This window comes from Macaca thibetana, chromosome 13 (assembly GCF_024542745.1).
Source record: "Macaca thibetana thibetana isolate TM-01 chromosome 13, ASM2454274v1, whole genome shotgun sequence".
NCBI lineage: Eukaryota > Metazoa > Chordata > Mammalia > Primates > Cercopithecidae > Macaca > Macaca thibetana.
The window spans coordinates 19,326,039-19,351,537 of NC_065590.1; the positions used below are offsets into that span (position 1 = coordinate 19,326,039).

Consider the following 25,499-nt stretch of genomic DNA (forward strand, 5'->3'; position numbering starts at 1 on the left):
GGCCTGACTGCCCTTTCTAAAGCATTTTCCTGAGTTTCTGATAAGCTGACTACTTATTCCACTGCTAATTCCTAGATTACAATCTCCTGTACGAACTTTGCCCTGGCCAATTACTTCTTTTGTTGATTCTTTGGCATATGTTAAATTATCTTGAAGTTGCTTTTTTACCCTAATAAGTGACCGATAGCTGCTAATGCTCCAGTGACAGTATTTCCCATGGGAAACCAAAACACTATCAACTTGCTACTAAAATACTACATCATCATGGCTGACATTTTTCCACTTCTTCCTGGAAGCAGAATGGAAGACACTGGGTGCAGCTGAACTAAAACTCCAACTAGTTGTAAATGTGAAAGGAAAGAAGCTATATTGGCCATGCAATTCTACACATTCAGTGCCGCCTCAGTGTTTCTAAGCTCCTTGCTCTATCTCTAATGTTTCTATTTAAAAAGTAGACAAACTTGATGACTAACAACAGAGAACATGAAACAAATCTGGTGAATACTAGAATTAAGACATATGTTATGAGACTACCAGAGTATGTTTAAGTCAGAGAAAAAGAAATACTCCTTTCCATTGAGGGTAAGAAATACATCAAAGTCAGCATTCTAAGAGGTTATACAGGCCTCTGTAAGTATAATCAAGGAAGGATTCAGATGGTTCAAATATCTTCCTAGTAAGCAAATCCAAAATTCATTAATCACAGAATTGATACTGGTGACACCTAGTAAATTTTCTTTCTTATGAATTTGGAAGAATGTATTTAAGAGACATAAACACACGAAAATTTGAACAACTAATATTTCCATGTGTACATACATACTTCTTGTGGTCGGTTCATTCTTAAGCTGGAAGAGCTGTGCTTCCACCCTGGAGAGCTGCTGCTGTAATGTCTCCACTGTCTTTCTGTGCTCTTCCTGCAAATGTCGCACTTGATCTCGGAAGCTATTTCGAAGGACCTCATTCTGGGATGTTAGCTGACTCACAGTCTGTGTATGCTCAGACTTCATCATCATGTTCTCTGATTGTATGGAACACAATCTGAAAGATGAGAAACTTAGTTCACAAAAGATCTTTCAACTTTATATGTTGACTTTAGCCTTTCTCCACTGGGTTCTGCAAGAGAATTAGCTCTAAGACCTCTATTGAATGTATGAATCAACTTCTCTCCTACATACCTACATTGTACTCATTGTGTAATAACTTGATGAGAACTGACACTGGCTGTCATCTAGTTCAAATAATCTGCGTTCCACATTTCAGATGAAGAACCCCAGTTGAGAAACTGCGTTGTGTGGTCCAGACTAGGAACTTCATGGTTCATCAGAAAAAAGGACTATATTTAAAGCATAAAATAATTATACTTTTAATTAGTTCACTTCTTCATGTCATCGTACGTGGTAGCTCACATAAATATAAGATTAATCTCCCTTTTATCTACTACCCTGAAAATATGGGGGGGGGGAACTCACACTCTTAATTCACTCAGAAAACTTTAGAGGAAAGTATCCATTTTTGAGTCGATTAACACGAACCACAAACGCAGACTTGGTTTACTATAGCTGTTTCAAATCTCACTGCACGTAAGAATTGCTGGAGTACCTTGTTGAAAATAGAGACATCTAGTTTTCATGTTACACCCACTGAATCAGGATCTCAGTAGTATTCTAGGAATTCCCTACTTTTAGCAGTTTTCAATGTGATTTTTATGTGCTCAGCCTGAAACTAACCAGTGGGCCTACAATTTGGGAACCATCACTTTTAAGGGTTTACCTGTAGTTTTCATGTTTTATATGTTTGGCTTTGGTAAAACAAAAGAAAACAAAAAAAATTTCCTTTTATACAGGGGATCCACATAATTCTCTCATAAAAATACAAAAGCTGTCGGAGAAAAAAGTAAAAGCCCTCATTAATTACTCTCATGCCTGGCAGGATGAAATCCCAATTCCACAGGTAGATAAATGTTGTTAACAGTTTAGCCTATACTTTTCCAAGATATTTTTTCTACCTGCTACACTTATACGCACCATATAAGGTTTAAAACAGGGGTTAGTGGCTGAAGAGAGAAAGGCAATAAAATACCATGTTTTAGGAAATAAATCTTAATTACTAAGTTCATATTGATTAATGAATCTAGAAAATACTAGTGTATACACATTTCTCTGCAAGCATTTTGTTCAAACAATATCTACCAAGAAAGTAAAGGAAGAACCATCGGTAGTTACAAAAATAGTCCAAGCAGGATAAATATTAGAGGTAGGGTAAAGTGTCTATTCTCAGGCAGTATCAGTGACATTTCTAAATTTACCTACTTGAAAGCTAAATATTTAAACCCCCCATCTGGAATAAGAATGACTGTGCTGATGAAAATTCACTGTTCTGTCTCAGTTGTTACTGAAGTGTTTATATTAACTGTAGTCTCTGGGTAATACAGGTATTAATTAGCCTAATTATCACATTCCTCTGGAACCATTTTCACAATCTACTACAGAGAAAGTATAAATATTATAACATTTTTAAAAGTGGAGACTATATAAAGAGGCTATTTCTTCATACTTGGGCACAGACAGTAACAATACTGTTAGTTTTTAACATTTCTGAAGAAGAGCAAAGACTCCTAAAGATACCTCAAAATACTATGAAAAGTGACTGGCACATAGTAGGTGCTCAAAAAACACTTACTGAAAGATTGAATTACTTTAGAGGAATCAACAGTTACTTTGTGTTAGCAATGTAATTTGCAATAACTTTCCTAAAGAATAAGTGTTGGAGAATATCAAGCAAACATCACCTAATCTCATGGTAAACCCTGGTGATAGGCAGCTAGAAAACTGGTCCATCTCCCTGAAACTTTTGGTTTACATGATTAACATGCACATTACACTGTTAACAGACAGAAGCCACAAAAAGCTAAGTGCTTTCACTTTTCAGATTAGCATAAGATTAGATATATATTATATAAGAAAATCTGTGATAAAAGTATCAACACCCTTGATAAAAGATGCTCAATGAAGAATTCTTTTCCTCAGCCTAATACTCCTATTACCCTATTTCTTTATCACAGGAGTTGAAAACTTCTTGTTCACAATCTATTTATTTTGCCAATATTCCTACTGTATATTTAAAGTATTACAGTGATGAACAAAATATGACAAATTGAAGACAGAATTGCAAAGATAAGTTGCATATTCTTTTTCAGTTAGCAACTATTTGGGTGTTTTCTTCTAGAAAAAAAAATGCTTATGATTTGGATTGGAAAGTAGTATGTTTTTGTTTTTTTAGAGAAACATCCTAGCCAAGAAGGCTGTAGGAGATGCAGAATACTGGATGAGCAGACAGACATTAGTTGTTCTTAAAAATGCAAAATACAAAAGCAACGTAAAAGGTGAAGCTCTAAGGTAGATAAAGCAAAGTTACCAAGCCTTTAGATATGTCTATTTTTTATTTTCTCATCTGCATTTATCTCAAGGAGCAACATATTAGAAGTTTCAACAAAGAAATACATTGCTGTCTGGTACAGCGTTAGTGCTGCTAACAACCTTACTTTTCCCGGAGTTCCGCCTCTTTGGACACAGTTTCCTGAAGCATCTTGTTGTGCCTTTCTAGCAGTGTATCATGTTCAGACTGCAATGTTTGAAGTTCAGATACATTCATCTGTAAGTTATTTTGGCTATCTTGTAATTTGATTTTTAGTTGGTCAATCAGCATTTCCAGATGTTCCCTAAAACAGAAATACAGTTTTAAAATTTTTTGAAAAAGGTGAATTTGATTTTGTGGTTTTAAATATAGTTAACCATTTAATCTTTCAATGTCATACTCTTGGATGATTCTAAAGGAAATATAATAGAAGAATTCAAGACTAGGATTAAATATAATACAAAAGATACAGCCAGATTTAAAATCTTAGGCACTATAGATTTACAAAAAATTTCTCCAAAATTTAGAATTTCATATTCAAAAAGGGGCATCAAAATAGCCTATTTTATGTTACAGGACTACGTCAGCTAAAGAAAAAACATCACGTTACTTTTTTTTTTTTTTTTTTTTGAGATGGAGTTTGGCTCTGTTGCCCAGGCTGGAGTGCAGTGGCGCAATCTTGGCTCACTGCAACCTCTGCCTCCCAGGTTCAAGCGATTCTCCTGACTCAGCCTCCCGAGTAGCTGGGACTACAGGCACACACCACCACACTCAGTTAATTTTTTATTTTTAGTAGAGGCGGGGTTTCACCATGTTGGTCAGGTTAGTCTTGAACTCCTGACCTCAGGTGATCCGCCAGCCTTGGACTCCCAATGTGCTGGGATTACAAGTGTGAACCACCACACCTGGCGCACTCACAGTTCTTAAATTGTTGTTTTAAAAATGGTATGTCAGACCAAGTTACAGTGAAAGATAATCCCTGAAGAAAAGCAGGTCTTTTCAGACTTGGAAAAAAAACTAGGTGGAAATAGTTAAAATCCTAATTCTGCCACAATAAGTACAATACACTATTAGTTTCTTTTTTAAAAAATGTATTTATATTATAAGAAAGTAGAAGCAACACAAAACATTTACATTCATATAATCTGAACTCAAAATTTAGGCATGGTCAAAAACGGCTCTTGAAAATGGTGACTTTTTTTTTTTTTTTTTTTTTGAGACGGAGTCTCGCTCTGTCACCCAGGCTGGAGTGCAGTGGCCGGACCTCAGCTCACTGCAAGCTCCGCCTCCCGGGTTTACGCCATTCTCCTGCCTCAGCCTCCCAAGTAGCTGGGACTACAAGCGCCCGCCACCTCGCCCGGCTAGTTTTTTTTTTTGTATTTTTTAGTAGAGACGGGGTTTCACGGTGTTCGCCAGGATGGTCTCGATCTCCTGACCTCGTGATCCGCCCGTTTCGGCCTCCCAAAGTGCTGGGATTACAGGCTTGAGCCACCGCGCCCGGCGAAAATGGTGACTTTTTTAATTTATGAAATGCATCAGTATCTAATTTCTCCTTTATATAATGGGCTACTGGAGAGAAAATACCATGTTTCAATCTACAGTCTCTATATTTAATAGATTCCTAAATGAAAGTAACAGAAACATAAACATACAAAAATCCATAATAATTAGTCTTGTTTAGAACAGTAAGAGTCAGATGTAAAACTGCTTTGAATACTGAACTGCTACTCAAAGACAAAACACAGATGCCATGGAATGCCCTATTTCTTACTCCCAGTGCAAACAGGATTTGTATGCTACTTTTAAAGCAGCATAAACAACATACCATTCAAATAGAACTGAAATGGTCATAAACAAGAAAAGTTTAATTCTAGACCAAAATTCAGTATGAAATTTAAAATTTTTTGAAATAAGTAAAATATTTTAAAGCAACTTCTGTTTAACCTAAATTAATGGCAAATAAGTATACTTTGCATTTTAATTTTCACTTCTGAATTTTCAAAATTGGAAAAACAAATCATAATGTAATTTTAATGCCGGTATTTCTACCATGACAAGATCTTATTAAGACCAGATTGAACTGTTAGCCTATTATCTCATATCCTGGCCTCACTGTGCACTTTAACATCTAATTTTAGAGTTTGTAACAGTGTCCTTTGTAATGAAGTTTCCCTGTTACTGTCTGCAGACACAGTGAAGCCAAGAAATCCTGTTTTCTTTGGTAACAATATACATAATTTCACAGTTGAAAATCATAATAGGATTTTAGGCTGGGTGCCGTGGCTCACGCCTGTAATCCCAGCACTCTGAGAGGCTGAGGTGGGTGGATCATCTGAGGTCAGGAGTTTGAGACCAGCCTGGCCAACATGGTGAAACCCTGTGTCTACTAAAAATACAAAAATTAGCTGGGCGTGATGGTGCATGCCTGTAACCCCAGCTACTCAGGAGGCTGAGGCAGGAGAATCACTTGAACCCGGGAAGCGGAGGTGACAGCAAGCTGAGATTGCATCACTGCACTCCAGCCTGGGCAACAAGAGCGAAACTGTCTCAAAAAAAAAAAAACCACACAAAAAACCACAAAAAAACCACACACAAAACATAATAGGATTTTCAATCTACTTGGTGAAGAACCTGCATTGTGGGAGGAAAACTCTGCATATTTAATTTAGACTTTACCTTTCTTGTTTAGCGCCCTCAGTTTCAGCCTGAGACATAGATTTATTTTTCTGTTGTTTTAGAACGTTATGAACTCGGACTTTGTAGCTCTCGAATTCAGAGGTTACAGTAGCTTGTTCTGCCTATAACATTTAAAAGAGAGAAACGTTTTGTATCGTAACAGGGTCCTTCTATTTTCTTTCAGAGATTAACAAATTGAGATAAAAACCTGTTTTTTAAAGTAAGAAAAATGGCTGACATACTTTTTGGTTCCTTGATTAACCCAGCTAAAAAGTATACTTCTGTTGGCTTTACACTTAATTTTTTCAATTGATACATAATTGTACATATTTATGGGGTGCATGTGATATTCTGATGGATACACACAATGTGTAATAAGCAAATCAGGGTAATTAGGATATCCATTGCCTCAAATATTTATCAGGTCTTTGTGTTGGGAGGCCTTACACTTTTTAAAGGCCTCTCAATAATACATTTTTTTTTTTTCTGATAAGAGATCCGTTTCTACCATGTCTTCTACCCTGGTAGATTAATTTACTAACCATACATTTTATAGTGGCACTATGTGCTTTTGGAACTTTATAAACATTTTCTCTTATGATATCCCTTTTATAAATTTGAGGCAAATTAACTCAAATAAATTATTTGAACTTCAGTTTTCAAAACAGAGTGGTAAGCGTTAAGTTCTAGGTCTTCCACTTTCCTGAAGTGATCTGTGAACTCCCACAACAGTGTTGCCATGATTGCTTAAATAAGACCTGCATCTAACACAACCACTGCACTTGGCCTGTTTTGGATGATGACAAGAAAGTAGGCCCCCACAGCCGTGCTACTAAAATGTTATTTTATCATCATTTAGCCCTCAGAAAGAACCGTAACACCTTCCTAATAAAAAAAAGTTTTATAAAGAAGTGACACATAAATTGCAAAACAAGGTTGAAATGGAAAAAAACATCATGTTTTTCCTTTTGGCAAAAAAAGTGATCCAAATTATGACTGGGGTTGGCACGGGACTGGGGTTAGAGGCAGATTAACTGAACAGGTCTTAATCTAATAAGTGCTCTTAACAGCAAAATACTAAAAAGGGAGAGCACAGCCCTGGAGTAAACACCAATGACTAGCTGACAATAAAATCCCAGTGGCTCGCTGTGGCTGCTCTGAAGAACGCACCTTGGCGGCACGACTCTCCTCCTGTAGCGCTGTCACTCTCTGCCGGTACGCACTTAGCGTACGCTGGTGCTGTTCTGCAGAGGTTTTCAGGTGCTCGTGGATTTTGTGTTTCTCTGATGTTATTTCAGCCAGCTGTATCTGGGGGTAAATCTTTAAACTTAGCTTTAGCAAATCCTACCTTCACTAGTTAAAGAGGTTTTCCTTAAAACACAAACTTTAGGTTTGAGACATAAGTACATATAAGGCATAATTAAGTAGCGAAATATTTTTATGTATTATTCTTGAAAAAGAGACAAGTAGAACATTTTCTCACTAATTTATCTTTTCTTAAACCAACATCGATTAAAAAAAATGAAACTCCCAGACTACATATTTAACATACAACATTTAAATACTTCAAGACATTATATATATAAAAATATATACAAACGTAGCAAACATAGAAAATCATTTTATAAACTGTTTCTTGTGACTGCAATATCATTTAGAAAGTTCAGATGCATGCTTATTTTGCACTATTCTACCGTGTATTACAAATTTCCAAATATATGAAAATAATCTAGCTTGAGCTAAACAATATACTCCAGTTATATACCAGACTTGATTTATTGTTGCAAATTCCTCAAAATGTTGAGGAATCTTTCTAAATATCCTTACAGGATAATTAGTAAAATCTCTGAATGGTACTTCACTTCTACATGAAAAAACATTTTTTTAATCTTAAAAAGTAAAAACCTTACTTTATAGACTTCTACTTGCTGCTGGCTTGCCTCCAGCTCACCTTTTAAAGATGCTTGAAGTATTAAGTGATCAGTTTCCTACAAGAATGAGAATCTTGGTTAAATTTTTAAAAATGTTACTCATAAATAAATTATGAATAAGTACTAAAATATGAAACTAAAAAATTAACATACTGCTTGCTTTGAATCTGCCAGTTCCTTTTTGGTTTTCACAAGCAATTGCTTGATTTTGGTGTTTTTTTCTTCATATTGTTGTACTGAAGACTGTAATGAAGCTAGCACAAGAAATAATTTCAGCAGAAAAAGATGAAACATTTTTTATGAGTGAATTTGAATACACAAATAATGTCTTCTTTGTATTGGCTTATCTTTAAAAGAAGCCTGTTTTAGCTTTTTATTATGGAATACTTCAAACATATGTGACAGTAGTAATAACAGTGCCATAAACTCTACTGTACCCATCTCCCAGCTTTTACAATTACAACCCATGACAATCTCAGTTAATCCAGACAACAGCAAGGTACTTAAGAAATGTTAAAGTGAATAAATGTGGACTATAAACATCTTAATGGCAAACAGTTTTACACCCATTCTGGACCCCAGTAACATTTATCCCGTTAAACACCCGACAGTGAAAGACTGGTGAAATAAACAAGAAATGCCCCCCACTAAATCAAGTTGTTATGATGAAATAATTAAAAGGTAAAGTGAACTTTATTTAACTCACTTATTTCTTCTTGTAGGGTTTCTTGTTTCTGTTTTTGAATTTTTATTTCTTGCTCCAAATCGTCTATCTTGTTGTTTTTATTACTTAACTTTTGATTTAGTTCTTTCATCAAACGTTCATAATCAGCTATTTCCATATTCATCAATGTGGTTTGTTGGGCATCCTGCATATTTTATAAAAAGATTTAGACAATAGTAGATCAGTTCATTTGTAAAATTGCTAAAATGATGCCACAGCAATAAATGGATGCTTTTCTGTAATACTCAAATCGTTTACACTGTAACGAAAAAATGAGGAGTTGGATATTTTCTAGTTTTTAATTTCACAAAATATTTTCTAATAGTTTAACCCAACTTTCTTAGTTTCATTTTATTTCATTATAACGAACTACAACGGGCAGTTGTAGCCTGTGGAGCTCTTATTTATAAAATACTAATATTTCAAGTGGCTCTTATATAATAGTACATTTCTTTTTAGCCTAATCTTTGAATGAGTAAAGTCAGCCAAAGTTTTAAGTATAATACAAATTTCAAGCTTTGACATTAATTAAATCTTAATGTGTCATACAACAATCATGTACATAAAATGAAATGTCAAACCAAAATCTTGTAACTCATGAGCCTAGATTCTTCTGAAAGGACTGGTACTTAGAGAAGTTAAATTTTCAATTTTTTGAGCAAATAATTTATAAAGCATTATTTTAGTACCACAAGTAACATTCTAAAATATTTCTTTTCAACATGTATAGAATAGTTTAACAATGCAGGCTGGGTGTGGTGGCTCACACCTGTAATCCCAGCACTTTGGGAGGCTGAGATGGGCAGATCATTTGAAGTCAGGAGTTCAAGACAAGCCTCACCAAAATGGTGAAACTCCTTCACTACCAAAAATACAAAAAGTTAGCCGGGTGTGGTGGTGCATGCATGGAATCTCGGCTACTCGGGAGGCTGAGGCTCAATAATTGCTTTGAACTCGGAAGGCAGAGGTTGCAGTGAGCCGAGATCATGCCACTGCACTCCAGCCTGGACCACAGAGCAAGAACACAGAAAGAACAGAACAAACAGAACAACAAAACAGAACAACGTGAATATTACACCAATTTTGATCCTAGTGTTTTGTTTTACCTTTTTAACCAGCTCTAATTCTTGCATGGTTTTCTGAAGCTGTTTCTTTTCCTTTTGAAGTTGTACCTGAAGTTCTTCAAGTTCATTTACAGTAGTGGCATGTTCCTGAAATTAAAAATAAAAACAACCCACACAACCCAACCAACATTAAAAAGGTATTTTTAAGGGGCTTTAAAATAAATCTGACGGTCGGGCGCAGTGGTTCACGCCTGTAATCCCAGCACTTTGAGAGGCCCGGGCGGGCAGATCATAAGGTCAGGAGACTGAGACCATCCTGGCTAAAACAGTGAAGCCCCGTCTACTAAAAACACACACAAAAAATTAGCTGGGCTTGGTGGTGAGTGCCTGTAATCCTAGCTACTCCGGAGGCTCAGGCAGGAGAATGGCGTGAATCTGGGAGGCGGAGCTTGCAGTGAGCTGAGACTGCGCCACTGCACTCCAGCCTGGGCAACAGAGCAAGACTCCGTCTCTAAATAAATAAATAAATAAATAAATAAAATAAATCGGACACACTAAAATACAAAAAGTTTGGTAATATTTCAATGTTTAAAATATATACACCCCCAGATCACAGCATGGATTCTCAAATTTATGGTTGGTATTAAGGAATTAATGAACTGTGCTGTATTCATAAATGCTACTCTTTAGTAAGTCTTCCCTTCATTTAAATAATATTTTGGTAAATGCATCATATATATGTGAATCAATCTTGCAGGATTGTTTTTACCTTTATCTTCTGTTCTTTCTGAAGTTTTTCAGCTTCTAATTCTTTGTCTACCATTGCTTTGGCTCTCTGGACTTCTAAAATCTGTACTTCTAATAATTTGGCATTAGACTGTAGTGTCTCAATACGAGCCAGCAGATCTTCATTATCAGAATTTATTTTTTCACACTGAAATGACCAATGATTCATTACTATAAACATGCAGAAAACATATACAGCAGAGAAGAATGAACAGGTACATTAATGAGAATACTGGCATAGTGTGACAAATGAAGATTTCAAAGTCCATGCTACAGAACGATAATGTTAAATTAAGAATAAGTTTTAAAATCTGTCACTGAAACACTAATATGGTAAACCTTACAAGAGACCAGGTGCACTGGCAGAGTAAAGAGCAGAAATGAAAAACCCACCCCCAACCAACCAACCAATCCTCTAGGGGAATTAAGACTAGAATAATAAGCAAGATAGTTGCTAGCTGTTTCGTCTTATTCTTCTCTCACAAGTGGGGAGGAGGGTAAAGCGGGGGGTGGGGGGAACAAATTCTGTTTCCGACTATTTTTTTTTATGTTTATACACAAAGTATTGAGATTAAAATACACCTGTTATAGTTTTCATTTTTGAATTTATTAAAAAATTACCTGCAAAGTCGAATTTCTTAGTTGTCTTGTAAGGTCTTCAACATGATGCTCAAAATTGTTAGCACGTTCTTTTTCCACATCCAGTTGCTCTGACTGCTTTTCATATTCTAATAAAAGATTCTTCAATAAAAGAAGGATTTAACTTTGGTATATTATTATGCATTCAACAGGTCAGACTTTATCATCAAGCCACCTTAAGATTCATGAGTCCATTCTGGATGCTTAAAATATTTACCCAAGTTGAACAGAATACCTAACTGGCATTAGGTAATAAAAATAGCACATTTTGGAAAACTTTTAGTATTGGAGGGTGGGGGAAATGTATGAAAGGAGAAGAAAATTTTAAATACAAACAATATAATAGCTCCAAGGTTAAATAGTCTACTCATTAACAACAATGAACTTCCAAAATGTAAACACAACTTAAGGATAGAGGATAAAAAGTTTAACCTGGATACCTAACTCCACCTGAAGAATTCTGATGAGAGAAATACTCCAGGCCTGGCCTAATATAAGGTAAAGGTGCTAATGAAAGAACACTGGAAGACATTCATAGATTTAGTCTCTCATACTCTGCAGTGACACTTTCAATATTTCCTGAAGAATCCAAAGCCAACTGAATTTGCTTTGATATTCCCAGTTGGCCTACTGAAGGACAGAATGATCAGACTTTTTTTTGCCACACACAAGCTAATTAGGTTATCCACCAAAATATGTAAATGAGATTGTTTTGAGACTACATGTAGTTCTTTATGTTCTTCTCTCTCTCCTTCCTTATAAATCCTGTTTTTGCCTTTGTTTCTGGAAAACTTCTACTCTTCCCACAAATGTGCATGCAAAATTACTAGCAAAATGGTGTTTTTTTTTTTTTTTTTTTTTCCTAGAGGTTCATATTTATTGACATTTGACCTAGAGTCCTCAGCATAAGGAAGGCACAGCCCTGGGCCATGGGTAGGAAAATCAGCATCCTACTCTCTCCTCAATTCCATCTGTTAATCCACCAACCCAAATCCCTCCCACCCCACTTGTAGTCCAAAGAAGATAAAATGATAAAAATGATGTGCTGCTCTCTCAACAGTCAGCTGAGTCTGAATTGGAGGGAAGGAAGTATTTGAAGTTCTGCTCATTTAGTTCCAGAACAAGAAATAAGCAGAGGCAGGAGGTGGAGAGCAAAGATGCTGGTAGCCCTGCAGCTTGCTAGGTCTTTATAGCTGTGTCTCTGGATTTGTAGGCACTTCGACTTTTCAGCTCCCACACAATTCCTTGAGGCAGGCAACCAGTGACTGACACCGCATATACACCTGGCTTAAAGTCACTGACTCGCTGCCACTTGGAGACCCAGCTGTCCTCTGGACTCATCATCACAATGATTCCATCAAAGGAAGAGCTGGTGGAGTCATACGCCATCTCTCAGTTACCTTTCGTTTGTAGATATGCATCACAACTGTCAAAACCATCACATTCAAACTGGTCTATAGTCTTGACCAGTCAACACAGCAAACAGGCCCACAGATGCCGCAGGTCCTTCGGCACCATCTCCAGGGCCATCTTCTCTGATGGGAAGAGCAACAGAGAGGTAGATGGCCACAGCCTGCGCACCCGCAGGAAGTAAATGGTGTTTTTAAAAAAATTTTAACTTTTCATTTCAGGGGTACATGTGCAGGTTTGTTATGTAGGCAAACTTGTGTCACAGGGGTTTGCTGTACAGATTATTTCACCATCCAAGTATTAAGCCTAGTACCCATTAGTTATTTTTCCTGATCCTCTCCCTCCTTCCACCCTCCGTTAGGCCCCAGTGTCTGTTGTTCCTCTGTATGTGTCCCTGTGTTCTCATCATTTAGCTCCCACTTGTAAGAGAGAACATGTGGTATTTGGTTTTCCGTTCCTGCATTAGTTTGCTCAGGATAGTGGCTTCCAGCTTCATCCATGTCCCTGCAAAGGACATAATCTCATATTTTTTTATGGCTGTGTAGTATTCCATGGTGTATATATACCAATTTTCTTTATCCAGTCTACCACTGACAGGCCTTTAGGTTGATTCCATGTCTTTGCTATCATGAATAGTGCTGCAGAGAACATACGCGTACATGTGTCTTTATTACACAATGACTTATATTCCTTTGGGTATATACCCAGGAACGGGATTGCTGGGTCAAATGGTATTTCTGTTTTTAGGTCTTTGAGGAATCTGTTTTCCACAATGGCTGAACTAATTTACACTCCCACCAAAAGTGTAAGTGTTCCTTTTTCTCTGCAACCTCACCAGCACCTGTTATTCTTTTGACTTTTTAATAGTAGCCATCCTGACTTAAGTGAGGTGGTATCTAAATTGTGGTTTTATTGTTAGCACAGTGTTTACGTTTTCTTGCAAAGTTTACTTTTGGAAGTTCCACTGAGATACTATGCGTAAAAGAGAAATGACATTAACCAAGAGGACTGTGAAGCCTGGCAGTGGCCTTCCTCTGGACCTGGACCTCTTACGTCCTTGGCTCACCTCTGCAGGCTTCTCCGGTGGGTTTTTTTTTTTTTTTTTGAGATGGAGTCTCTGTTGCCAGGCTGGGGTGCAGTGGCGCGATCTTGGCTCACTGCACCCTCCGCCTCCCAGGTTCCAGTGATTCTCCTGCCTCAGCCTCCTGGGTAGTTGGGATTACAGGCACGTGCCACCACATCCGGCTAATTTTTATATTTTTAGTAGAGACAGGGTTTCACCATGTTGGCCAGGCTGGTGTTGAACTGACCTCAGGTGATCCACATGCCTCAGCCTCCCAAAGTGTTGGAATTACAGGCATAAGCCACTGAGCCTGGCCTCTGGTGGGTCTTCTGGGGCATTTACACTCTTTTGGATCGTGCTTGCCAGATCTTTTTTTTTTGAGATGGGGTCTTGCTCTGTCGCCCAGGCTGGAGTGCAGCGGCGCAACTTCAGCTCACTGTAACCTTTGTCTCCTGGGTTCAAGTGATTCTCCTCCCTCAGCCTCCCAAGTATCTGGGACTATAGGTGTGTGCCACTACGGCCAACTAATATTTGTATTTTTAGTAGAGACAGGGTTTTGCCATGTTGCCCAGGCTGGTCTCAAACTCCTGAGCTCAGGCAATCTGCCTGCCTAGGTCTCCCAAAGTGCTAGGGTAACAGGTGTGAGCCACCATGCCCGGCTCTTGCTTCCCAGATCAGATCCTTGACTAATGCACTTTTGTTTCTAATTCTGATCTACACATGGTGAATTATTTGACTCAACTGGTGGCTGACTGTTAGAATCTGAATTTTGATTTTATAGTCTGTCCATTTAGTGATTTCGAAAAGTGGTAGAAGACAGCACTTGGGAATCTAGAATCTGCCTTATTTTTTATTTTTTTTGAGACGTTGTCTTGCTCTGTCACTAGGCTGGAGTGCAGTGGTGCGATCTTAGCTCACTGCAACCTCCATCTCCCTGCTTCAAGCAATTCCCCTGCCTCAGCCTCCCGAGTAGCTGGGACTACAGGCACACACCACCACATCCGGCTATTTTTTCTGTATCTTTAGTAGAGAGGGGGTTTCACTATGTGGCCAGACTGGTCTCGAACTCCTAACCTCAGGCAGTCCTCAAGCCACGGCCTCCCAAAGTGTGTTTTTGTATGTTTATTTATCTGAGTCTGCTACTTCCTGGCACACATGCACACAGGGCTGAGGTATCACTAAGGTCTTTTCTTTTCCATAGAAAGAAGATTCTGTGCTTCTTTTATATTTGGGTAGGCTCCTCTAAAAATCAGAGATATTTATCCACTTAGTCTCTAACTGGCCTTCTTCATTTTTACTCATTCTGGTTCCATTGCTGTCAATAGCTGTAAAAACTGAATTGCTATGCCAAGGCATAATAAATAATGGCTCCCTATGGGAAATTCTGATTTTAATCAAGTATTATTCCTAAGGGGAGTCTTGGAACAAAAACGAATGCCAGGCATACAAGAGTCTACTTTTAAATTCCGTATGTAGGGTAGACACTTCTAAACATCCGAATAATTATAAATTATTGTTCCTCTAGGACTCCTGTGTGTTCAGATCTTTTAATAAACTGATACAAGTTATTACAAGTGATGTGAACACTGAAAAAAATAGCCAAATTAACAAACTCCAAAATTATTCAGTATCTTTATAATGATGCATCCTGAAGAACTTAAGAGCGTAGGTATATGTGTTTTTAAAAGTGATCATTCTTGGCCGGGCGCGGTGGCTCAAGCCTGTAATCCCAGCACTTTGGGAGGCCGAGACGGGTGGATCACGAGGTCAGGAGATCGAGACCATCCTGGCTAACACGGTGAAACCCCATCTCTACTAAAAAAAAATACAAAAAACTAGCCGGGCGAGGTGGCGGGCGCCTGTAGTCCCAGCTACTCAGGAGGCTGAGGCAGGAGAATGGCGTAAACCCGGGAGGTGGAGCTTGCAGTGAGCTGAGATCCGGCCACTGCACCCCAGCCTGGGCGACAGAGCAAGACTCCGTCTCAAAAAAAAAAAAAAAAAAAAAAAAAAAGTGATCATTCTTAAACATTTCAGCACTTCTGGTTCTACCTTAAATCCTGTCACATTTTTATACATGTTTATATTACATATGAAAATATGGTAATGAAATTTGAAAATTTAAATCTACACATGACAAAATTAGTATGCTCATATATAAAGATCTTATAAATCCATTAAAAAACCCATTTAAAATTTATATATGGGCTTCTTCATAAGAGCAAGTTACATGAGGAACTTGCTTCTTTACATTTTAAGAGACCTTATAATCAATTAATTTCTTCCAGAGGTACACCAGGCATATCAATTTCAAATAGTTAAATCTTTCAATCTTTCCCTTTGTAATTCATTAAAATACTTTAGGTAGGAGTACAGTGGTACAATCTCCCCGCTCACTGCAACTGCCACCTTGCATGTTCAAGTGATTCTCGTGCCTCAGCCATCAGAGTAGCTAGGAATACAGGCATGTGCCACCATGCCCAGCTAAATTTTGTATATTTTGTAGAAATAGGGTTTCACTGTGTTGGCTAGGCTGATCTCAAACTCCTGGACTCAAGTGACTCACCCACCTCGGCCTCCCAAAGTGCTGGAATTATAGGCGTAAGCAACTGCACCCGGCCTAAATTTAGTATTTCAAGTTTGAAAAAGTCTTTTGTATCCAGAAGTCAGTTAAAGGATCAAGTATTTCATTCTAGGTTTTTAAAAAATATTTTTCACAAAATTTTTTAATCCATCCAGAATACATTTTGGTACGTGGAGCGAAATAAAAAGCTAATTCCTTAGAAGGAATTTCTTTCTTCATTGATTTCTGTTTCAAATTTTACTGGGATGGTATAGCTTAGTGGATGAAACAACAGATCTGGAACGAGACTGCCTGAATTCAAATTCCAGCTCTGCTCTGTCACTTGTTCTGTGACCCGGAGGTCTCTTAAGAAATCTGAGTCTGCGACTTTTGAGTTCTTTAATTGATTTATGCCTCAGAGTCCTCACTTGTAAAGTGTTGATGCTAATATACTTGGGGGTTGTTTTGAGAATTAAGTGTATTGAGATATGTAAAGTGCTTAGAAGAGAGCCTGGCACCTGTTTGTTGTTATGCGGAAGTAACTATCTCTTCTGCTATGTTAATCTGTACCATTCCTGCATCAGAATTCTACCACATTACTGTAATTCTGTCATAAGTTTTAGTGTCTCTTTCAGTAGGATGTCACTTTATTCTTTTCATTAAAAAAAAATTTAGCTGCTCTTGCTAGTTTTTTACTTAAAACTTGGAATTTTGTGTCAAGATCCAGCCAAAAAAAAAAAAAAAAAATCTAAAATGTTTAATGAATTTGTTTTAGAATTTATAAGCCAATTTGAGAACTGATAGTTCAAATATAGTCAGTCACCGTACGTAAGTTTTGCAGTTTTTTTCACTGAGTGCCAAAACTTCTCATTTAAGTGCTTCTTAAGATTGGATTTTATGACTGTTGTGGTATTTTTTTTTTCATCAAATCCTGCCTGATTACCGCTCACTCTCTTCTCCCTACCCAACTAACTTTTCTACATAGTATGTATCTTCTATTTTTGTATGTTTGCCTGTTATTGCCATTGGGATTTTTTTAAGTCCTAAGAGGACAGGAACTTAGTCTATTTGGTTGACCTCCAACTTGCCCCAGAACTCAGAACTCAGTCTGCCATATAAAATTTGCTGAATGAATACCTGAAGAAATGTAGTGATGTCTATCTTGCGTTCAGTGATTTTGTTGTACTTTCATTTTTAATTCTTGTATTTTTAATAATACATTTTCGTGTTACTAAGATAACAAGCATATTGCCTCCAAATAACAATGCTTCACCTTGTTTAAGCTTCAGGTTTATTCACTTGGCCAGAAAAATATCAAATAATCGTAGTAGTAATAGGTTATCTTTTTGTTACTGATTTTATTAGGAAATCCCAAAACAAAATTTTACTTTTATAAACAACAGTTTAAAGGCACTATTTAGGCCAGGTGCAGTGGCGCATGCCTGTAATCCTAGCACTTTGGAAGGCCGAGGCAGGTGGATCACGAGGTCAGGAGTTCAAGACCAGCCTGGCCAGCATGGTGAAACCCTGTCTCTACTAAAAATACAAAAATTAGCCGGGCATGGTGTCATGCGCCTGTAGTCCCAGCTACTCGGGAGGCTGTGGCAGGAGAATTGCTGGAACATGGGGGCAGAGGTTGCAGTGAGCCAAGATTACACCACTGCACTCCAGCCTGGGCGACAAGACCGAGACTTCATTAAAAAAAAAAAAAAAGCATGCCACTATTTAAAGCTTAACCACTTTAAAATCTTGATGTTAGGATTCTATTACATTGCACTCCAAAACAGAATATTTACTGAAAAATACAAGGTGACTGTTTTGTGGACAATAGTTTTATATTTCTACTACATTTCTTAGAAGTTATGATTATAACTTTTATAACTTGTTATTAAAATGACTATTTTTACCTTATAGCTTTCTGCTGCTTGAATGAGATCTCTCATGGAAGCAGATAACTGGTCCTTTTCTGACCGAAGAGATTCAAGTTCTTCCCTTACAGTCTGGGTCTGTTTTAAATACAAGCAAAATTAAAGAGGTTTTTGTTTGTTTTTTTTAATGGATAGAAAAACTCTTGATTTTTTAAAATATAAGATTCCTGAATCTTACATTTTTAAAGTAAGCTCACCTCTTTTCTGCTGGAATCTAGTTCTTTCTTTGCCTTCACGGCAACTAATTTTATCTTATTTATTTTCTCCTCCTTTTCTTTGCCTTCTTTTTCCAGATTTTCTAAAAATAGAAAATATATGGATTACATACGAACTCAAAAGGAAAAAATTCAAATTACTTGCTTATTTTAGCCCTAGATTATTTGGAAGCACAAAATTGGTAATTTGATATTAAAATAAGCAGTAAAAACAGTAATACCATTTTTTAAAGTGGAAGCTTATTTGTTATGTGAGGCAATGTAAAAAGTTTCCATTGTCTTTAATTCTCCAAAATAGTCTACTTTTCTCTAGCCATTTCATAAGTTTCTAGGAATTACAGGCTTTTAAAACTTCTCATTAGATTTCCTGGAAATACAGGTATGCCAGGACTTCAGATAATAGTGTGCCAATTAGGATCAAGTATTGGAGATATCAGATGCAGATCAGTATTTATGCTCCATAGGTACACTCTTCCTCTTGGCTGGTGGGTCTGACTTTCCCAACTAAACCTGTAATATGTTTTACCTATCCAATATGGATCTCTCTGTTAACTTCTTTAGCTACCTACCCCATTTGAACTCCAGAGTTCAGTACTTCTTGGTATTTGTTTCTAAAAATTGAGTTATGATCCAAATTTCTGTCCTGGCCTATTAATTTACTTGCAGCGGTACCTTCCCTCTGGCTACCATAGTGAAGTGTGTCTGTGTGGAGCAAAGGCCAATCGTTCCACATCTGCATTTCATCCTATGTCTCCTTACCTACTCCAGCATCAGAGCAACAATTCTCCCTCCTTCTTCTCCAGCAGCAATTTTCCCCTTTCTAGCAGATTTTTTCCCAATATTTTATAAACATGCAACAAGAAAAATTACCATCAAGAAATTAAGGCCAGGAATAAATAGTGAAAGCAGTTAAAGAGGGTAGGGGATAGGTGAAACATCTCAAACATGCTGTTATTCTTCCCATAAAATAAAAAATTAAACCACAAGGTCCCTCTAGTTTTGTCCCATTGCTTTTTCTTTCCCCTATAGCAAATCCCTTGAAAAGAGTCATCTATATATGCTCTCAAACATTGCCTCCCCCATTTTTTTCTAGTATCAACTGCAATCAAGCTCTGGTTCCAGCATGTCATGGACACTGACCTCTTTGTTGCTTAAGGCAGTGGTCTTAAGTGTTGCTTAAGGCATCTTATTTGATACATCAGGAGCACTAGCAATGGCTAACCACTTTTTCCCTCTTGAAGCACTTCACTTCCTGTCACTTGCCTTAGCTTTCAAGACATTTTATGTTCCAGGTTTTCCTACCTCACTAGCTGCTCCTTCTCAATTTCCTGTGTTGTCTCTATCTTCTCTATCTTTACATGAATGGACAACTGTCTCTGGTCTCCATCTTTTGGCTATACTCCCTTAATAATTTCAATCTCCCAGCTTTTTTTTTTTGTTTTTTTTTTGAGACGGAGTCTTGCTCTGTCACCCAGGCTGGAGTGCAGTGGCGTGATCTTGGCTCACTGTAAGCTCCGCCTCCTGGGTTCACGCCATTCTACTGCCTCAGCTTCCCAAGTAGCTGGGACTATAGGCACCCACCACCATGCCCGGCTAATTTTTTTTTGTTTTGATTTTTAGTAGAGACGGGGTTTCACAGCGTTAGCCAGGATAGTCTCCATCTCCTGACCTCGTGATTTGCCCACCTCGGCCTCCCAAAGTGCTGGGATTACAGGTGTGAACCACCGGGCCCCCTCTCTCGGCTTTTATGCCCACTCTTTAACTACAAATATTTATCTCTAGCTTAGGTCTCTCCCCTTAACTCCAGATTTGCGTAGCATTCTAACATCTCTACTTGGACTGGTATTTCAACTTACTTCTAAAACTGAACATCCCAATCTGCCCCAATAACCTATTATAAACAACTGGGAGTTATTCTACTCTTCAACTTCCCTTACCCTAATCTAATAGGGCACTAAATTCAGGGATCATTGGCACATTACATACTTCTAAGTCTTTGTTTCCTGATCCTTATATGGGAATAAGAGAGCTATCCTATAATGTTACTGTGAGGAATAAATGGATAAGATAAAGCCCTAACTCCTCTGCATATCAATCATACTGTTGGGTTCATGATCTGGCTCTTATCTCTCTAGGAACTTTCTAGTATGTGCCTTGATGTATGCTATATGTCAATCTACAAGCACCTGCTCTTCCTTCTTCCTAGAATACCTTTCTTCCCGTGTAAAATTTCTCATTCTTCAAGACTCGGCTAAAAACACTATTCTATGCTGCTTTTCTTAACTCAAAACAGTGTAAGTTCCTATGTTGTCAGTACTGTATCTTGTCCACACCTCAAACTACTGCAATAACAGTGAGATCTTTGAGCACATGGTCTGTACCTCAACCACTTTTCTATCACCAGTGTCTAGAATAATTGGGCATTTAAATAAAGTTTGCTAAATAACTGAAAAATCCAAAATAAATCAGGAAACCATTTATAAATCACACCAATCTTGCCTGGGTTAAACAATAGAAAGTAACACTTTTGAAAGAGAAGGTAAACAGGTGTCAGAGGGGCAAGAATGTGAGCTCGAGGAAAAGACAGCTACGAACTGTGCTTTTAACAACACATTATTTGGCTACTGTATTTCCCAATCTATTCTAACACTAACAAGAATGTGTCTAATTGTGACAACATCTGTAAAACCATAGTTACCTAATTTTTCTTCCAACTTTTTTACTGAAGACAGAAGATCATTTTGTACAGAAGGTGATTTTGCTAAGGAATCCTAGATTTTACAGGGGGAAAAAACAAAACAAAACAAAATAAAAATCAGAATCAGAATTCATTTTCCATAATGAACCGGCCATCATGTTAAGTATAAGAAAATCATTATCAAAGAGAATTCCTACAAAAAGCAATTTGGTCACAGATTTTCCCTTGTTAGACCAGAAAATTAATACTGACCTTACTATGCATATGGCATTTACTATTAAAAAAAAACAGTAACCAAGGCCAAGATAGATAACCTGATACATCAAATACATGTGTAATAAGGAAATGAATAAACGACTTTTATTCTTTAATTTTTAAAGAAAACCCTAAAAATTTTAGCAATACCACCAAAGCTCACTCTCTTGCTTAAAAGTGCTCTTTACAAAAGATAACTAGACATTTCACACAAGAATGAAACTCAAGTTTTTTCATGTTTAGTTGTTTTGCTAGCAACTGATAAACTTCTGACCAAGACATTTAAATCCCTAATCATTTACTCTTCTATAAACTCAAGATTTTAAAATTATCTAAAACTCCCCAAAAATAAATGTAATAAACTGGACATACAACATGGAAATGTCTAACGCACTTTTCAGAAAGTTGCCACTTGAACTTGAATGGTAAAAATTTACTTTTGATGTCAAGGTGTAAAAATGTTTAATGTATATATTTTAGAGTTGAACTAAGAATTTATTTGAAACAATACAATTCAAATGAACAGTACCTTTAATAGTATCAACTCTGCTCTCGTATCTCGTAATTCTGATTCTTTTTGTTCTAGTAACGGCTTTAGGTTTTCATGTTCCTTTATAGAACATTTTTCTTTTTCATTATGGATTTCATTTTTGTTACATGTTTGAGATACTTCTTCAACTTGAATTAGAAGATTCTGATTTTCAAGCCTTGTTTTTTCATTAGCATTCTTCATTTCTAGAAGATCAGATTGCAGGGCCTCTTTTTCTGACTGGATTTCTTCTAACTCTTTCCTTAAGAGAACTTTCTCTTGCTCATAGTCTCTCAATAAAGACTTAAGTTCTTCACACTGAACTACACTCTCTTCTTGAAGGCACTTAATCTCTTTTTCTAACTCGAATACCTTTTTATCACACTGAAAAACCAGGTTGCATTTTTCCTCATTTATTTTTGCCAAGGATTCACTGACTGCCTGTAGGATATTAACAACATCTTTCTCTTCACCGTCTTCTGAAACTTCAGACCCCATATCTTTAAGAAAACCATACAACTGAGTTTTGACAAATAACTTCTGAACTTGTTCATTTTCAAGCAATTTATTTAAATTATCTCGCTCTTCAACCATTAACTGAAGTTTCTTTTCTAATTCAGTAATATGTTCTTTAAGGATAACATCATTTTTTTGAGACAAAAAAACTTCCAAATCCCTACTCAATTGTTTTTTTTCTGAACTGAGTTTATTGTTTTCCTCATAGAGAGACTTCACTTCAGCTGACAATACTTCTTTGTCTTCAGAGAGAACTTTCATTTGAACCATAAGTTTTTCTAGTTTTTGGTCATTTTGATCCTTTTCTTTTAAAGTCTCCTCTAGTCCTCCTGTTAATTCATTTACCTTTTGTTCTAGTTCACTGTTGTACTGGGTTGTCTGCTCTACTTTCTTCCCAAGTTCAAGAATCAATCTTTCTTCCCTCTCACATTTCTTATGGAAATTATCCATTTCTTCATAGGAATTTTTCAGTTTATTTATAAAATCATCTTTTTCCTCAGTAAGAGAATTTATCTTTGCTTCTAATTCTTTTAACATGGTATCTCTTTGACTGAGACTAAGTAAGTATACTCCATTCTTTTCTTCAAGGTTCTTTATGGTATTTTCAAGTTCTGGTACCAATTCTTGTTGAGATAGTAACTTTTCATTTTCTCCCTGGAGGTGATTCACAGTTTCGAGAAGAGCATCTTTCTCAGTAAAGGCAGTTCTGAGCTTCTGCTGCAGTTCATGAACATCAGATGCTTGCTGTTGCTTCATTGATTCAAATTCTTGACTTATTTTTCCAGCAGATTCCCCCAGTTCTGTTTGTAAAATTTCCATAATCTCTCGTAAACTCTCATAATTTAAAATTGCTTCTTGCTTTTCTTGCTGTAGGTTGTCACACTGTTCCTTAAGACCTTGTATTTCAAACATTAATGTTAATTTTTCTTTTTCTGAATCTGACAAAAATGTCTCATTTAGCTCTGATATTTCTTTTTGATGTTGTTCCTTAAGACTCTGTACTTCTTTGTTATGCTGTTCTACGGTACAGCAAAACTGTTTATTTAAACCTGCTAGCTCAGATTTTAATTTTTCAATTACACAGCCCTGTTCTTCTTTAGCTAGTAATAACTCATTAATTTTAAACTCTAAGTCTTCCCGTTCATGAAAAAACTCATCCTTTATATGTTGAGCATCCATTTCAAGTTTTAACTTAAGATTATTCATATAAGTTACCTCATCTTTTAAGATACTATGTTGAGATTCAAGTTCTTTTAAGGTATCTTCTAAGTGTTTGACTTTTTCATTTACTACTTGTTCTACAAATGTATTTTCTTGGAAGAGAAGAGAACACATCTGATTGTCTTGGTTTGCATTTGAGGTGGCTTTCCTTAAATTTTCTAACTCACATTCATATTTCTCCTGGATGTTCTTTTCACTTGCCTCACATTGTTTTACTAAGTTCTCTTTTAGCTCATTCAACTTATTTATCTCTGTTTCATGTTCCTTAGCTGATGCTTCAATCTGGCACATTAATTCTTTCACCTCTTCTTGGTGTATAGCTTTCAACTGTAAAAGTTCCTCCTGCAAACTATTAATATTTTTTTGGTAATGCTGAGAATTAGCCTCAATGATATTTTGGAGTTGAGTAACTGTTTCCTTCTTTTCATCAGTGGTAGCGTCTAATTGCTTTTGCAGATATAAAATTTGCTCCTCAAAGGCTGGCCTAATTTTCTCAATCTCTTCTTGTAGTTTTTTAACATTATCTTCAGAGTTGTTCTGAAACTTAAGTTGTTCTGAGAGCTCTAATTGCTTATTCATTGCTTCTTCCAGTTCCTTTTGTAAGTTAGCTTTGTCTTCACTGTATTTGGCACGTACCACCATCAATTCATTTTTCAAATTTTCAATTTCTTTCACATAGTTTATATGTGATTGTTCCAACTCCTTATGTGCATCTTCCATCTTAGTTACAGAATCCTATTACAAAACATAAGCACACATATATTATTTAAGTAAGACAAAAGAAGCCTCTGCCCTTAGGAAAAATATTAGCCACAAACTAAGTAGAGAGAAAAGTAAATGAGAATAAACGTATTTGGAGAAACATGATACTGATATTCCAATAATTCTCCTTAGGTGCTGCCTATCTAAAGTATGACAATATACATCTACAATATTAGATCTACAACTCAAATTAGCTCAGACCTAATAGGCAAGAAACAGAAGCATGTCTCTGAATAGCCTAGAACTAAAGAGATAACGGTATTTAGTCATGTGTGAAAATCAACTTACTTTTTTTTGCTTTTATTAAAGAATAGCATTATAGCTGTAAAAAAGATAAAGCAACAAGTAAATTCACCTCTGTTGCTGTATAGTTAGGTGATTCAGTTATTTTTCTTTTAAAATCTCAATCTCAGTTTCTTTGTTTATATTACAAAATGTTAATCAGATTAGATGCTTTTTAAAGTCTTACCTCTAAAATTAGTGACTACACTATATAAGTTAATAAAAAAGAACACTAAAATATTGACTTACCTCAACCTCTTGCTTCATTTTTATATTTTCCTTTTTCAGAGAAAGACACTGTTGCTCAGTCTCTGCTTTTTCCAGAAGAATAGCATCCAGACGTTCAGTTAATGCCTATTTTAGAACAGGATTTATATGCCTGGGGTTAAAAAAATGGCGGATTGCCCACATGCATAATTTTCTCCTGACCTTTTCAAAACACACTAAAGTGAGAATAAGAGATTTTAAAAGGTAGAATACATTAAGCAAAGAGAAAAGGAGAAAAGACATAAGGGTAAGAGAAATTTCAACACATTTTTGGAAAACTGAATTATGGAGGAGGATGAACTGAATTAGAAGCAGGAAGAAAGCTATAACCTAAGGACCTACACAAGGAAACACATATGAGAACCTGGCAAATATTTTGCAGAACTGAAATGCTCAGAATTGGAGGCAACAGATATTGTTGAGGGAGGTGTAATGTGTGGGCTCAAAAATTGGGGATTGGTCAACAATCTGAATAGGGACCAGTCAGAGAGTAAGAAAGAAATAATCTATGTCCTTCTCCCATCAGAGACAGGTTATTCTCTGCAGAAATTAAAGA

General features: G+C 36.6%; 1 protein-coding gene and 1 pseudogene across 7 annotated transcripts in view; both read right to left on the bottom strand.

Moving 5' to 3' along the window:
- The window catches only part of GCC2 (GRIP and coiled-coil domain containing 2), a 673,733-nt gene that overhangs the window by 15,983 nt on the left and 632,251 nt on the right, over positions 1-25,499 (bottom strand). For 4 of the 6 annotated variants that reach the window (XM_050752993.1, XM_050752994.1, XM_050752992.1 and 1 more), the window contains 15 exons: positions 24,926-25,030; positions 21,896-24,367; positions 21,112-21,184; positions 18,396-18,496; positions 18,178-18,276; positions 11,220-11,339; positions 10,582-10,746; positions 9,855-9,959; positions 8,731-8,893; positions 8,178-8,278; positions 8,004-8,081; positions 7,264-7,401; positions 6,094-6,215; positions 3,545-3,721; positions 824-1,041 (listed from right to left, as the gene is read on the bottom strand). In XM_050752993.1, the coding sequence (XP_050608950.1) occupies positions 824-1,041; positions 3,545-3,721; positions 6,094-6,215; positions 7,264-7,401; positions 8,004-8,081; positions 8,178-8,278; positions 8,731-8,893; positions 9,855-9,959; positions 10,582-10,746; positions 11,220-11,339; positions 18,178-18,276; positions 18,396-18,496; positions 21,112-21,184; positions 21,896-24,367; positions 24,926-25,030 (4,237 nt within the window). Of the gene's footprint in view, positions 1-819; positions 1,042-3,544; positions 3,722-6,093; positions 6,216-7,263; positions 7,402-8,003; positions 8,082-8,177; positions 8,279-8,730; positions 8,894-9,854; positions 9,960-10,581; positions 10,747-11,219; positions 11,340-18,177; positions 18,277-18,395; positions 18,497-21,111; positions 21,185-21,895; positions 24,368-24,925; positions 25,031-25,499 lie in introns of all 6 variants that reach the window. The other 2 variants (XR_007718582.1, XM_050752996.1) reach the window with 1 other exon arrangement.
- On the bottom strand, positions 11,346-18,171 carry LOC126933435 (transcription elongation factor SPT4-A-like; annotated as a pseudogene). Its single transcript, XR_007718587.1, has one exon. The product of XR_007718587.1 is annotated as a transcription elongation factor SPT4-A-like (transcript).